This window comes from Strix aluco, chromosome 1, assembly GCF_031877795.1.
Source record: "Strix aluco isolate bStrAlu1 chromosome 1, bStrAlu1.hap1, whole genome shotgun sequence".
In the NCBI taxonomy this organism is placed as follows: Eukaryota; Metazoa; Chordata; class Aves; order Strigiformes; family Strigidae; genus Strix; species Strix aluco.
Window position 1 is genome coordinate 135,835,592 of NC_133931.1, and position 17,255 is coordinate 135,852,846.

General features: G+C 35.8%; 1 protein-coding gene across 1 annotated transcript in view; it reads right to left on the reverse strand.

Annotated features, from left to right (window-relative positions):
• Window positions 1–11,398: 11,398 nt before the first annotated feature.
• The window catches only part of MEOX2 (mesenchyme homeobox 2), a 54,343-nt gene continuing 48,486 nt past the window's right edge, over window positions 11,399–17,255 (reverse strand). Inside the window, exon 3 of the mRNA XM_074849183.1 lies at window positions 11,399–12,714. Coding sequence (XP_074705284.1) covers window positions 12,490–12,714 — 225 coding nt within the window. The 3' untranslated portion in view covers window positions 11,399–12,489. The remainder of the gene's footprint in view (window positions 12,715–17,255) is intronic.

Here is a 17,255-nt window from a genome sequence, read left to right on the forward strand (position 1 = left end):
GAGACATTCCAGCATGCTTTTCACACCCCAGCTGGCTCTATAATAGTCAAAATACCTACTAGCTGCACTCCTACTGACCTAAATAGCTTCTTCCCTAATCAGCAATCAGATAAAGACAGAAGTTGCAGGCCCTTTTTAATCAAGTTTCCCTTTCAGAAGGTAATTAACTGAAGCTGTTAGCTCTAGATTTCAGAAACAACTAAAAGCTGAAATTTGGACTGAAGAAAAATTAAAACCAGAGCAAAAACTAATTAATAAATACCACAAAATCTGCAAATAATTGGGGGGGAAGGAATGTTATGAAAAAAAACATTAAAGGAAGGCAAGCAAGTGAAAATTCGTAGAAACCCCAAAAATTCTGGATTATTTGAAATCTAGAGGAAAAATCTAGTTAAAGGCCTGGTACAAGGTAGCATATGGTGAGGTAATTAAATGCATAATCACTAAAACTGTCTGTTATGCTTAAGGATAAAAGTTTTCAATCTTTGAGTGCTTTTCATTTTGCAAGCTTGAAGTTCATTTCATGCCACACACTTTTTAATATAGTATGAAAAGCAAGAACAACTCTAAAAGTTATTTAATAAAATAAATGATTGAAATGAGTATGATTAATCAAATTATAAGCAATATATATGTTACATTTTACCAGAACAAAAGCTTTTTTCTTTCTTTTTTTTCTTTTTTATATGAGGAATATAAATTGAAAGATAAATGAAATTTCATTTATGCATACACATCACTTTGAGGGGAAAAAAAAGACTATCCACTACAGAATTCACTAATGAAATGCCTATTTTTTCCTCCTTCATACTAGTTCCAAAATTTAGCTCTCCATATATTCATGAATGTTTCTAATCTCTTTTTATGTTCAGGGAATGAAATAGGCTTCAAATTTGTATGTCATAAGTATGGAATGTATTCCCTGATATTTAGTTGTGGGGAATCCTTCCAGTGTTACAGAGTAACTTACACAGCAGCTGTGATCAAGATGTCTGTTAAGTTTTTCTTTGCTGTGCTGTTTACCTGTTCTGAAACTTACTGGTTTAGTATCTGAGCCAAAGCCCAATCAGGAAAGTAAGATTTGTATGTGTAGTGTTTTGGGGGATGCTTAGGGGTTTGTGGGGTTTTTTTATTGCAATTTTTCAAGACAAAATAGTTGAAAATTAGAAAAAGATTTGCAAGAGTCCAGATGCAACTACCAAGGTCAGTTCTGTTTACTTAGAGTACGTTTGCAATGAATCAACTCCATAATTTTGACATGAATCATCTCTCAAGCTTTTAAGAGACTGATGAGCTACCTGGGGAATGCATGTTCATTCTTAAAAGTTTACAAAATCTAGCAAAATCTGAATAGTCAATCTGAATAAAGCAATACAATTTATGAAATCCATTATTTTGCACTCTTCAGGTTTTTTAAAAAAATTACATTGACCTCACAACTCTGTATAGTTACTTGTAAATTGGTGAAGATTTTAGACCACAGTTCTCAGTCAGTAAAACTGCTGTTGACATGTTTGAACCATTTCTGTAACATCATTAGTCCTTTCTTTTCGGCCATGGAGAGGTGTATCTTTGGATTTGGAATGCAGTGAGAGGAAGGGATGGGATGGGAAGTAGGGAGATGAAGAATAAACAGAGGCTTTCCTCTACCAGCTCTTCAGAATTCAAAGAAAGTTAATATTAACTTCAGACTCTCTTTGAGAAATGCCTCTGAATATGGGTGTATCTTTGGAGTCTGGGTGTTGTCACAAAGCTAAAGGAATTTGAAAATCTTGTTGATTTATGTCTCCAGTTTAGCTCTCAGTATTTTTTTGCCTTTATATTTTCTCAGCTTTTTACCTTTCAACCTGAGCAAACCCTGGAATTTACTCTAATGTAGTGACAAAAGAAAATTGTCAATGAAAAGGCTCCGTAGAGGATTCGTTCCCTTTTTTCTGTGGGTTTCTTTTTTTTTTTTTTCTCTGCTAGATGCTAGATGTAATGATCACATACAGATCTGTATTTGCTTTAGCATTACAATACTGTAGCTGACATTAAGATCTGCAGTGAGACATTTGGTGTGTAATTCTGAACTACCACTATCAAATAGTGTGTAAAATGTTGATATCTGTCATATCCAGTTATTCTGCTCCAGTGAAGCATGTTCCTACATAAACTTCCTCCACAGACGTCTTACTGACATTATCATGTTAAAAGTGTCTTGGACCTTATGCCAACTGGCATTTCAGAAGCTGAGAGTTTTCTTTTTTGGCCAGATGAGAAGGGGAATAATCTCTACATTATTTTTCTTGGCTATTTTAGCAACTGAAATTCTCTGAATTGTTTCATTGCTCACTTAAGTACTTAATCTAATTTTGTTTTTCTGAATTGCACCTCTGCAGGATGCCTAAACCACTGCTAGAGTGTGAAGACAAACCAAAATTTTATCAATTTTCTAATTTAAACAAAAAACGAAGTGTGAAAGTAGCATTCTAACTCAGAACATTTTTAGATATATATATATGTTCTCTATAAGTTTCAATTTCGGTTTGTAAATGTTTTCTTTGTTGATGATTTTGTTATGATCAGTCACATTTTTCAACTTGATTCAGGGTGAAAACTAATTTAAAATATCAAACTTTCCACAGAGCAAGAATTACATTTTCCAAAAAGTTAACAGATTGAGTAGTCTATGATCATAGATATATCATAGATATAATAGATATAATCTATGAAGATTTCTGATGAATCAGGTTAATTAAATTCAGAGGAATAATTTGATTTAATCTCAGATACGTCACTAAGTCTTCATTTGATTTTGTAACTCACAAACACACACAAAAAGATCTTAAATGTCCTCAAAAATAAGATATCCTTATTGCCTTGAGCATCACAGCATCACTTGTAAAATGAAATCTCATGTTTTATGCCAGTTTAGGACATGCTTGTACTTGAATTGGAGAAGATCAGTGTGGAAACTGAGCTGATGAATTTTTTTCCATACATTGTCATCCTTTCTTTGCATTTGAGAGATGAATTTGCCATTACTCAGTTGAAATGAGACATATCTGCCAATCCATCATTACTAAAAATCACAAATTGTATTTTATATAATAACTGTTGCAATCATGTTTGGCATCCCAATTCATTTAAAAAAAAAAAAAAAAAAAATCCACGCACTGTTTTCCTTCCAGATAGGAGAAATTGTAATACAGTGAAATCCAGTGTCCCAATTAAGACCCAGTTTGTGTAATTGCAGTAATCAAAGCGGTGCTAAGTAAGCAAACTGCAGTTGTGGTTAGATAGGTCATTATTCACATTCACTTCTTCCGTTGTCACTCTCTGAATTGTTACACAGCTGTGAAGCTTCACCTCAGGGAGAGCTGCATAGCAGTGATAGGCAAAAATAGGGATAATAGGTGCTTATGGTTTGCATAAAGCTGCATATATGTTTCAGCATGATTCTTTGGATGCCAATTTAAATACCTGGATGATAATATAATCCTTTGCTGTCAAAATTTCTGAGAAACCTATATCTGCCTTGGTCTTCAGAGCTTTGTCAGACTCACCAAAGATGACTCCAAAAGCACTGTTCTGTGAAAAAGCCTTTTTTTATACTGTTATGATTTTCTGATATTCTGAGGCAGTGGAAGGTGTTTGTACATATCTTGCAAACATGTTAGGAGACTATAGTCTCCTGCTAGAATTAAAATAAATCTCTGTATTGAACTGTCAAATGCTATATTCACAAAGTCATTCAAAAAGCCATTGTACAACGGAGTCAGTCACAAAGTTATGGCTTCATCCTCATTTAATCCATAATGTGTGCAGGTATGGGATGGATTTTAGCCATCAATGCATTACAGCACAAGAACAATTTCAGTGCAATTTTCAGTTTTGTTTTCCTTTCTTTCTGATCAAAATGTGTTTCTCTAAGCCTCTATTCTCTAAATTTAATGGAGAACCCACTCTACCAAGTAAATACTGGGATTTTGATAGGTATTCAACCCAGGCCAAGAAAGGGTTTTAGGGGTTTGTGGTTTTGTTGTGTAATGAAATGTCAACAGTATATTTCAATAAATGTATTCATACAAAGTCTGCTTTTAATTTCATGAGATCCTAACTCCAGCTTCATCATGCTTATCTTCGTGCCATTGCTGAATCTTTAATTCTTCTTTTGTTAGTCTCTTAAGAGTCCATATAACTTTTAACAGGAATCTGGCTGAGCCAAAAAGGAAATCATCTCAATAATGCTGCATGCCAGTGCTTTGTGTACATCTCATTATCGCAATATGCTAAGTCAGTCAGAGGCTAAGCATGATATTGAAAACACAAGAGGAAGTCCTTATGAAAGTAAAACTGCTCTTCGTAGTAGAAGACTGGTAGTTCAAAATCATCCAGATGTCTCAGGGTTGATCAGAAATGTAACAGCACTAAATACTCGGTTACTTGCAGGACTGCTCTTTATCTCAGTGTCATATCCATCTATTGTAAATATTCTGTCAAGGGTTCTGCATAAGGCTGGGGAGAAAGTTGGGTTACTTTCATCAGTGATAAAGCAAACAATGCAGTCTTACTGTCAAAAGGAGTAAATGTGCCTGTGCTTTCCTCGTCCTTATTTTTTTTAAACCACTAACAATGTCATTCATTAAAAGGACTGTTTATTCAAAAGACCTTCTGAAAACAGCATAGGAAATAGGAAGCCTTGCATTTATACTGGTAATCCCTCAGCTCCTAACAACAGTCATCTGCTAGGGAGAGAGAAGTGTTGTAACATCTGGCTCAGTGTGATGAGTTTTCATCTTCTGTTGGGAGGACTGATGTCATGTAAGGAACAGAGGAGCAGGCTAACTATTGTAAATGAGAGAGGCAGCAGCAGTGGTTATTCTCTGAGCTGGGCTCATGGATCCCTTGAATGGCTGCCTGCAGCCCCCATGTGTTGATTCTGGCCCATTAACCATCCTGTTAATCTTCAAAAAGCTTTAAAGTACCAGTGTTTTGGAGAGTGAATATAGGTGAGAATTTGCAGGTGTCATTCACACAACACAGCCATCTTCCAGCTCTTTTCAGCAGACAGCTCTCCTAGTCTATTAAAGCACAGAAGGAAATTCTTTCTGCCACCTTTTATCCTGTCTGATATTTCTGAGAGCATCAGGATTTTTAACATTTTGCAAGATGGCAGTGCAAATGTAAAGGAACAGAAAGTCAGTTTACTGTTTTGGAAAATTTATACACTTCATTCAACCCACATCATTTAACTTTCAGTTTTTTAGTGTCACCACAATATATACTGCTGCATGAGTCATCTCAATCCTGTATCAACCAACATTTCAATTCTCTAAATTATTCTGTTCTATTCTTTTGGGAAAGAACAGCATACAAGAACAGGGCAATTTTAGGCAATTCAAAGGTTATACCATGCTTGACACCTGACTTCACTTTAGTAACACCTGCCTGAAGAATAATTAGCAGGCCACTTTTAAAGAAAGAACTTCCATACACCACAGATGGCATTCTTCATACCAGACAGGCAACGATGTATGTTGGAAGTAAGCCAAACTGTCTGCAAAAACTGTGAGAAATTCAAGACAGACATCTGAGTGGAAGGAAAGTTTTACCTTCCTCAACACCCCTACCCCCCTGCAACCATTCTGGAACATCTGTTCAAACCTACCTCTCTATATAATGCACTTTATTTTTCTTATCTACTAATGCCACAAATTACAGAAGAAGAAAAGCAGCATAGCAAGTTTCTTTTATATTGGTTGTGAAACCTACAATTTAATAACATAATGTGATGATTTGCCAGCCATAGAAATCCTGTATTACAAGACTCTTGTTAGAACCAAGAACAAAATTTTCTTAACTGGCTAGTAATATGGGGTCTTCAACTCACATTTCCATAAAGTGGTCCTAATTTTCACTGTGTACTCAAAACTTCATTGAAATCAGGATACCATGTGTCATAACAGAGGCACAAAGTCAACAGTCACTTTGGAAATTATTGGCTAATGTCTTAATCCTGGACTGTTCATTGATTTGTATGAACTTTTGTATGTACTTTGGGCTAAATCCAAATCCCTGTGAAATCAATCGCAATCTTTCCATTGCCATCCATAGGCTTTAGAATGAGGTCCTTCACTTCCTTAGAAGAGTCTTTCCTTCTTTCTTGCAAAAGTATTCTATATGAAAGGAGTCCTGAGAACTCTTCATAATATTGTCATCAGAATCAAATGCCTTATGCAAATATTCTAAAATTAGAAAAGTAACAGCTGTGTTGTACTTAGTATCTCTTATGAACTAAAAAATTGTGCATTTTATTTCCACAGTTCCAATGAATAAGCATATACATGAGAATTATAGAAATACATATACAAAATTATTTACAATGTGTTGTAATTCCAAACTAGGGCTTTTTTTCTCTACTGGTACTCTCTTAAATGCATTTCTGTGGTGATTGCATAAAATTTTTCTAAGGGCACTTTTCAAGATAAATTTTTAATTTGGGAAAATGCCCATTTCAGTATTTTCTCAGCTGTGCATGTGACTTTCTTGGCAAATAATGTGGTAAGCATTCAGAATAGACATACTTCTAAAAGCCCTGCAGCCCATATGCAAACTTAAGTAACATATACAGTGTATATATATTCATGGTGACACGTAACAATGAGAATCTGTCCCTAAATACTAAACCACTTTTATATATATTCACCATGTTCATTGCTTCATATGGTTTTGGAGCACACTTTTATAACACAAAACCCATGATATTATCACATGGTTGTAAGACAAGAAAGTTCCTACAAAATTCAATTATTGTGCTGTTTACTTAAAGAATGAGTGAATCTGAAACTTGTTGGCTGCTAATGTAAAATAAAATTTTACAGAGTTTCTCTTAATGGATGCTAAATTTTCAAAGTTTACAAATAAAATCCAAACATTAGCAGAACTTATGGCCAAATTTTTTCTCTCTCTAGAGAGAGAGGATTCTCTCTGTGGACTAGTGATGTTATTTTGTTAGACATCAGAACTGAATATTTAAATTCAAGTATATAATCTTAATAGATATAATGGGTAAAAAATTGGTACACAAAATATGAAACCATTTATGGAAAGAACAGGGATGTGGTGATATGCTTTATTCCAGTCAGTTAGTCCTGTGAACAGAACTAATGCCATTTTAATTATTATTTAATGTCCTGGATCACATTCTTATACCTTATCTCAACTATATCACTTCTGCTTTGAAGCACCACATATTTACTCTTTTTTTGAGTCAGGGGAAAGAGTCGGGGTCACGAGGGTTGGAAGAGGTTGTCATATAAAACATTCAAGGGCTAAATAAGATAAAAAAAGAACAGAATCAAGTCCTCACAGCACATTTAGTAAGGCACTGAACCTAATCCCAAAAGGCTTACTGGCCCTATGGTACAAGGTGGCCAGTACAAAGTACTTCAGTCCCTCGTCATTTAACCATTAAAAAGGCTATTTCAAAACTTACCTTTCTTTAAAAAATCTTTGAAGTCTGTCTATAGAAAAGCACTGCAAAAAAGGGAACTATGATTATCTCCTACTACAACTACTATTTAACAAGCTTTTAATTTGCAACACTTTTTGAGGTCTTCTCTGCTTGTTGACACTAACCAAGTCTACTGCCCAGGTGATTGTTTTCAACTGAATGAAAGTAAAGTTTCACCAAATTTCTGCAGATAGGAGTCATGACAGTTCAGATGCCAGAAAAAGGACAATGGCCAACAGATCTGCATGCGTGACTTGGACAGAAGTAATAAGTGGCTGAGAAACTTCTAATACATTTGCAGTTTGTACAGATGACTTGTCATAAGCTCTTATTATGCCATATGGAGGCCCTGACTAACAGCCAGCAGCCTTAAATTACATTGAAATTGATTCCTACCTGCAGCTTTCAGCTGTAAATGATGTCAAAAGAGTATGGGCTTAAAATGAAAATTAATAGAAATATATAAAAGCAAATGAGCTCTGGTATGTCCTTATTAATCTGAGGTAATAATGTGCATCATCACTGAAGACCTATGCCAATTATTGCCAGCTATCAGCTACATTGCCTTTTTTAAATTAGTATGGACATCACATTGTGTACAGAATTCTCCCTTTCAATCCACACACATTACCTAAAAATATTAAATTACAGTACATAATTGGTTAAACATTACTCTTTAAAATTTCTTGAATCTTGTAGCCGATCTTAAATACTGCATGTACTCTATTAAATACAAGCTCACCCAAGAGACATAAACTGACTGAAGCCAGGAAATTCTAAATGAAGGCTCAAGCTGACATTTTGTCCCTAACTTATATAACTATGTTTCCTCATAGCTACTAAGAGTTCATGTCCTAATGGTGTTTCTTTCTTTATTTGTACAAGTAATATTATTGCAACAGTCAGAGCCTTCATTTAAGAAAGCAGGATACATAAACTACCTTGAAACTTGGCCTGTGGTGGAAAGACATAGGTATAGAGTCTCTCCTTCTTGTGCTCTTTTTTTTGACTATTTTTGGATCTGATGAAAAGAAAGTCAAAAAAAGATAAGCATTTAATTAAATTCCCAAACTACTTCGAATTTATGGTTTAATAAATTGAGCCAGCTTGCAATGGCGTTATTTTAACCACACCTCTTGAACTACTATTGTCAAGATAAATCTGAAAACAATGAAGTCATAGTAAACAAAAACACAAAATAAAAACTTAACAGTCATAAGGGAAAAGAAAGAAACCCTACAAATAATATATAGCCTTGTACCCCAGAGACAGCAGAAAAAAGAATTATCATCTGTCATGTTGAAAATTGTTAAACATCAGTTGAAAAACTGTTAAACATCACAGCCTTTTTACAGTCAATTATATTTTCTCTGTATGTTTCCTAAGAGTACATATTTCTCTGTGTGGCTCAGCAATACGCTAACAATAGAACGTCGAAGAGAGGTAGACTCTGGACAGATATGATATTAAAATTACTTTAACCCAAAAAATACATCATTAGTCCTCAGAAGCAGGATTCACTGGCAAGAAGTCATGAAAAGTGATTAGCCACTATTTAATAACAGGAACTAATAAAGATAAATAAACCAAACTAGGTTTCATCATTTCACTCCGCCACCAAGTGCCTGCACAACTTTGGGCAAATCACAATCTTAAAGCTTGATTTTGTCCATCTGTTAAATGGTATAGTCTTAACTATACCATATAGCTAGATTGGTAGGAGAACCCTGTGTTAAGTCTGCAGACAGATATAAGCCAATGAAGATAAAACTTCAAGTTACAGTTCAAAAGCCTTTATCCACAGCTCTTTTCAGCCACAAAATCATGCTAAAGCTTTGATACAAAATCATAATATGTTACAGCAGGTGATTGATCCCGGGGGCTTCCATAAGACAGTTTTTGAGTAACTGGGGTATTCAGAACAAGATGAGACAGCGTCTGCAGTGATGAGACCTGCTAACCCACACAGTGGAGTTAAAGCACAGGGTGTTCGTTGCTTCTAGGTGTGGCTTGAATATGAGCTAGCTGAAATCTGAAAGAAGCATGTCTGTATTTCTGTGGGGCTGTGCTTGTAAATAATTCCTTCAAGACCGTGGTAGGAAGCTCAACGTGCTTAGACTTCATAGCTTCAAGTTCTACCAGTGTGGAACCTCTGCACCATACTGCACTTACCAATGGTGTACCCACAAAAGAGTTGTTTAAAACCACCAGAGGTCTTTAAGTAATCTAAGAGGTTATTACATACAGTTAACACCTTACAGCCAAATTCAAAGTCTGAGCTGCTTTTAAAGCATGGGAGACGATCAGTTTTGTTAGTCTTCTTTTTTTTTTTTTTGCTGTAATATAAAGTTACATAATTTGGTCCTTTGTTTGAAGATTCATTCAATTATCTAAACAAAAATTCTCCTCTTCAACCTGTGCTTTAAGTCTCAACTGATTCAGTTAAATCTAGAAAAATGGAAAAATACTGTCTTTCTCAATAGGAAAAAATTCTTCCCGGTAATGAGATTATTATGGCTCACAGATTGCCATCATCACATATATTGGCGGCTCCCCTACTGCAAGTATCCCAGTCAAATCACAGTGCCGCTAACAGAATAAAGCACTTTTCAAAATGCCTTGGGCTAGGAACACATTGCTGGTGCATTTCAGGTAATGTAAATAAAGCACTTCCATTCGTTTTGTAAAATGTCAGCTCAAACTTGGCCGATCCCTTTTCAGATTCAGTCTTAAACTTTTTGTGGAAGACAACAACAAACAATTCTGAGAAGCTGAAAATGCATTTTTGACAGAGTATTTGAAACACAATAATCTCTCCCCTCTTTACTAGCAAAAGAAGTCACATATTTGACTAAATCTCTGTTGTTAAAAAGTGTTATTTGAAAAGTCAAGGTTTTTCACCTTTTCATCCTAATTTTTCATTTTGAAATTCAACTATATTTTGTTTAAGAGAGAGAAAAAAACAGCCAAGAATAAAAAGCTTTAGTCTGAATCACTGGGGTTTTTTTCCTGTTTTGATAATCACCACCAACACCCAAAAAAACTTTCCCATCCAGCCATGAAATAAAAAATATCAAGTATTCACAAGTAGTTGGCTTACTTCTCTACCCTACTCCCATTCTCAGCAATTTTGTATGACAAAGGCATTTGAGAAAGAACTGAGAGCAAACGCAAAACCCCTTAACTGCTGGAATCAATAAAATGTTCTGAAGTCTTTAAAGAAATTCATTACCCATTCCTTGGATATTTTAAACTAAAATGATCATGACAACAATTAATGTGCAAGAAAGATCAAACCTACAGTGGAAAGGATTTGGAAAACAGACACAGAGTTCTTGATCGCATTTAACTTTTATGATGCCCTAGTGCTGCACATAGCAGAGCTTCAGTGAATGCTCACAAGCATTTACTTGGATATGCACATTTCTTGCTCACTCTTTCTTTCACTCAACTCCTATCACACTACCCAGTCCAATTCATCTCCGGAATTTTTGAGATATTTTGTTTTTTTCTCCTGAACAGCTTTATTGAACAAAGGCATGATAATATAAGTATGCATCTCTTCCTGATATTTATTCCCTTTCATCCATTTCAACAAGGTCCAACAAAATAACCCTTTATATTTGCTCTAAATCTGGAAAAATGGTTGAACAGACTCTTGTTGTTTTTGGCTGAAAACATCATTAGCTGCTAGATGCCTTTTTCCTGCTAAAGGAAAGAGTTTCCCAAATGGATCAAGGTAGAAGGTTTATCCAAGATTAAAAGCCTAAATTTGAAACATAGCTTTCTGTTGTCTACAGACAGACAAAGTTCCGAAAGATCTGAAAAATGCAGAGCTGCTTAGGACTTTTACAAAAACCACTTTAAGTATCCTATGAAATCACTGCAGAGAGACCAGAATTATTTAAAAAGGATTATTTATTAAACATATTTCTTTACAAAGTACAATCAATGGTTTGCATTAAATTTTGGGTTTTGGTATTTGCCTGTATGTACACAAAAGCTTAATACAGAAAATATGTCTTGGTTTTACACATGGGACACAATACTGAGTTACCTTCATATTTTGATTTCTACCAACATAAGCAGTCGATAACAACTTTCAGCTTATCTGCTGGGGCTTTTTTAAACTGAAGATGAAGCAACAGCATTTCTGCAGAGTGTCAGTATTTATCAATGTACTCAATTATGACAAAGTAGAAATGAATAATCCTTTGGGAAGTTTCCACTGAGCATGAGTGGAACATGACATTTTTTGGCAGGTTACTGGACTATCCTTATGATCCTAAAAATCATTTTTTGCAGTTATAAGATAAGAAGAATTGAGGAGCTAAGGTAAGTTTAATAATACCCTATTAGCAGCAGTTGATAGTAAATGCAACATAAGGTTTGTTTTGTCTGTCATACAAGGACGTGTCCTAGCAGACACTACTGTATTGTTCTCTATTTGAACAAAAGTATCTGCATGTATTGTATGTCTTTGGAAAAACAAAACAAAAATAAAGAGACAAAAAGCCATTTATTGTCATGAGTGACTATTGCCATCAGCTAATATGAATGCATTGCTAAAATTAGTGAAGACAGGAAAATGCTGTAAGGTAAATATATACAGAGTTAAAATACATTTCTTATCCACTAGATAGTGATTTTGTGGCACTGTGGTTTTCAGAATATAACGTCTGTTGAGAGCAATGTAATTTTCAGTGCAAGCTAAAGCAAAAATACCTGCCCGCTGTCATAAACATGACAAACAAATCTGGAATGTTCAAAGTAAGTTCGTCTTCCACTTCTCCACTCTTGAGGCACCTTTAAGACATGGCACTTACTGTAAACCATCTAAAAATCAAGAAAAGCAGACACGATAAGCCTGAATTTTCCATAACAACTTTAAAAATCACTGCCAGAGTCACTTGCATACGTAAACGATGCCTGTGTAAGGCTTGCCAGCAAAGCATCTTTCCTGAGAACGGAGCTGGGACACTCTCTGTGTATCATAAGTGTGCGTGCTCAGAGCTGTGATCGCTGTCGTGGCTGTCGTCGTTCGCTAGTGAGTCCCCTGTGTGCTGGAGACCAGCTGCGCCGATGCCAGAGAGCTCGGAGGGGAGCAGCGTGCCCTTTTTCACATTCACCAGTTCCTTCTCCCGGGCCGCTGCCCCTTGCTGGCCCCCTTTTACCCGCTTCCACTTCATTCGTCTGTTCTGGAACCAAACTTTTACCTTCATGGAAGAAAGACAAAACAAGAAAATAAAGATGGTGTCATTGAAGGTAGTAATGATCTTTCTAGCTGTAGCACAGCACTTGGGGTTTTTTTTCTTTATTTTTTTAATGTGCCTTTCTGTCTGTATGGTAAAAAGCTTAGCAAGCTTTTCCTGAAGAGCAGTCAATCCAGTCTGGACGTGAACCCTGGGCGTATGAGGATAACAACTGCAAAGGAGGGAAAGGGGTTACTGCAAGAAGGCAACTGGGCTATGTGCAGCAGACAGCTCCACAGGAAGATCTGAGAGCCCTTTAGAAAAGATTAAAAAGTTCACCTACTCTTGAAAAACGTATTAATATCATTTCACAGGCAGAGAAGCAGAGTCAACATGGTTCCCATCAAGGGACTGCTTGGAAGAACCTACATTTCATGTAATAGCTCCGTCTGGTGGCAGGGACTGCCACCCCTCGTGCTTATAATGCTTTTAATTATCCTTCAAAGAAGGGTAGTTACTTTGGAAAGGATCTTGCACTGAAAAGTTTGCATTGCTTTCTGCCTGTTTGTTTCTGTAAAGTGGTGGTGAGTTTCAGATGGAACACTTCAAAAGCTCTTTTTTTGTTGTTTTTACTTGCTGAAGTATCTGAAAGAATATTTCTTACCATCAAAACTTACAACTTCCTTGTCTATTTCACTAATGTATTTAAATGATTCTAGTTGACTGAGCCTTGATTTTAGTACATTTAGCCATAGACCCCGGTCAAATTTTTCAAAGAAATACCCCCAAAACCAGAGGGCAAGGCATTTATAAATCTGAGTCAAAATCAGCAAATAATTTCAGATGAGAATGGAAAAAAAATTTGTAGCATGAAAGATTAAAAATGTATCTGTATTTAAGTCACATTAAAACCCAAGATTTTACTCCAGCTGAAACTCATTTTCCCTCCTCCCCTTCTCTGTATAGAAGTATATGGGGGGAAGTAAACCTAAATTATTTGCACAGTTCTAAAGTACCAGCACTGCAAACCACAAGGATTTTTTTTTCAATAGCCAAAAGAAAAGAAAAAAAAAAAGATGTGCATAGCATCTATGAAATATATTAGACCAGATTAAAGGCTGATTTCAGATCAACTTAAAATATTGTCACTGAAAACAGTATAAATAGAAGATTGTAGGGTTTGATCCATTTAGAGTTAATGTTTCTAAAAAATCTCGTGCGTGTGTGTCTGTACAGCTCTTCACATGAAGGTTCTACAGAAAAATAAACAAATGTCTGCAACTTTTGACTTGGAAAGAAAGCAAGAAAGCTTGCAATGCTGGTGTATCCTCTGCTGTGTTCAGCAGAATATGTTTCAGAGCTTTAAAAGAAACAGCAAGGAACAGGCACAGCAGGACATATTGTACAACATGAGTAATAGAGCCACAAAAATGCTGTTTTGCTGAATCTGTCTTACACATCCAGGAAACATCGCAGTGTTTAACCTTTACTATCACTTTGAATTTTACATTAAAATTTTACTACAATTGAACTGATAGTTAACGTCACTATCTGTATGCATGTAAGTGGGAAGGAACAGAGGTATACTTATTTTTTTATACTCTATATTCCTATAAAAGCCAATGTGAGCTGTTAAAGCCAATCACTTGGGAACAGAGCAAAATGATTCCAGGTTAGTTAAAAGCCTCAAAGCACAACACATCCTTTCCTTTAGTCAACTCATCAGAGCCAAAGAATCTGGCTTGTAAAGTGAAATGAGTGTAAAGGGGAAGGTATTTATTACTGGCTGCTGTGATGTTGGGAATTATCATACTCGGGTCATGTATCAGAGGTGCCCATGGAAACAGTGTCTTCAAAAGGGTACAGCATTAGTACAGTATTGGCAGCTTTCTGGGGGAAGTTAAGATATCATTTTGTTTATTTTTGGGTTTTAGGACAATTAAGTTTCTCCTGCAAAAGACACTACTCTACTGGTGCCAGACAGTGCAGTAGATGCAACTGCAGTTGTAATCTAAACATCAAAAATAATACACTTTGGATTCAGCCCAGTATCACATCACTCTTCAGAAATAAGGGCTGAGAGAATTTTATTCAGTAAGAAGAAATGACAGGATTGAAGTGATGTTTAAAAGATCTAAGCAATTCTCCGGATATTTTTATGTCCTTGAACATTCACAGAATAAGTCACAGCATTGAAAGCCTAAAAAAAAAAAAAAATAATGTATACAAAAAGTGTGTTCAAGAAAAATGACAATGATGCATTTGAAGCAGAAATTTCAATGCACAGACTGTATTCAGCCTACTATTGGAACAGGAGAGATCCACCTTCCAGATGCATCCATTTCATTTTTGGATACTTGAGAAACTGAAGCTAATACTTCTACAGTCATTGTCAGAAACTGTTCTGGCTGGGGCAGATGTGAGCAGGATGATTACTGCCTGGCTCCTGATGCAGGTGCTCATTTCTGTTCTCTCACAGACAGAGCTAAACTCCCACATCTGCTGGCCTGACAATTTCTGACTATTTTCTACTGCAATTTAATAAATTATTCTTTGTTGTTTTCCATTTTTTCTTACAATATTTTGTTGCTGCTGCTTTTTATAACTCAGGTCACGTCACAAAATGAGCCAAAACAAGTCTCTCTCCTTGAGCATTAAACTCAAGAGAACTGATCAGCATCAACTTCCAGGTATTGAGTAGCCAAGGACAGGCTGGGGAATACCTCTTTGTTCGGATCACCTACCCTCAGATTAGCTCATCCAACCATGCCCTGAAATGCCTCCACCAAGGATGAGTGTAGGTCAGCGTCCTACACTCACATATTATTGATAGAAATCAGTTAAAGAATGATGATTTCCCTTTTCAAGAACAAGTGCAAGAAACATTTATAAATTCCTCAGCGGATCCAGCATGCAATGCTATGTCTGCACATGACCCACTGTCTGGGAAACACATCATTTAAGAAAAGTAGGGCTGAAAGGACTCCGGCTGCCTTTGCAGCTCTTGAGTGTAGGAGAAAGAGAGTAACCCTGACACTTCCACAGGAGAATATATACTACTGACTGGCATATAGCCTGTCAGGCTTCCCATAAAGAGAAAATGGTAACAATTTGAAAAAGACAAATAAAAGGAAAAGAAAAGCTTTAGGCATTTTTATTAATGACTTCAAATAATCTGCATCTGATTTACTTAGAGAATATCAAATAAATTTTTTTATTTGGTATGTCAAAGATTATTTTCAAAAGCTAGAAATCAATTATAGTGAAGTTTATCACTGAAAATATTGTGAGCTTATTTTGATGTCATTTGCTCTGTTAATGTACGGCAAGACTCTTATATGAGGGAATACGTTAGGTATTTTTTATATATATTGCTTTATGTCCTCCATAATAAAGTACTGAAATCCACTTTTGACCTGATCCAAACTGCACTAATCTCAATGTGAGTTTTTCCAAAGAGTTCAATGGACTCTAGATGAAGACTTTAATGCTCATGTGCTAATAATATGAGACAGGTCCTTCACTTGTTATTTCCTCTAGAGATCAAATTCAGATATTGGAATTCTGAACTTCCTTTGAAGCTGAAGACTCAATTATGGAGAGTATAGTTGTTACTGATATGTGATCCATCTATATTTTAGTAATGGGAAGGAAGTGAAGCAACCTTTGTGTGAAGTACTTCAGTGTCAATTTATATAGATTCTTGGAAAACTGTGCTTTTAAAATGCACAACTCATTTGAAACTTACAAGTGTCGCACAAAACATGCATCAGAACAAAACACCCCGAGAAACAAATAGGAAAGCGGAGAAAGAAAGAGGAGAGAGAGAATGAACTAAAGAGAGAAAGAGCAAGAGTTAGAGAAAGAAGAGAATGACTGAAAGAAAAATTAAAAAAAATAAAATAGAAAATAAAGGAGAGAGAAAAAGCCCTTATTGAAATGAACTTGAAAAACTCTCGAACTCTTCCAGTGAAAGAACTAGCTTGTGCCATTTACAACATTTGCAACAATATCCTCTTAAAGTAGTTTAAAGATCTACTATGACAAACCTGATATCATATGTTTTATGAACCTTTTTATGCTGTTTTTCAAATCTAAGTTAGCTCCAGTAGGAGCTGAGAGTGCTCACCACCTCCCAGAATCAGGTCCTGATTGTCTATTATTTATTAAAATGCACTCCCTCTTCTCCACCCTCTGACTAGCACAACTTAACTGTATAGAGCGAGCATGTGTATGTACGGAAAACAAAGGAAGTGGAAGGAAATGAACTACATTAAAGATGAGGGTTGCATTAACAGCTGTTTCTAAATCAGCACTTATGAGCCAGTCTATTGAGCACATCTGCTTACTGGCACGAAAGCACAGTTTCTTTTCCCTTAGTCAACAAGTTGTTTAGCATCTGCATCTCCACATCTGATGATTAGACTGTTACTTAAGATACAAGTAAATGATTTCACATTGTGCATCTCCTGATGTACAAGATAAATGTTTTTGCTGTGACCAATTTATTTTAAGGTCTACTGTGTAGGAATCACAGAAGGAGATTCAAAACAAGGAGGTCGACA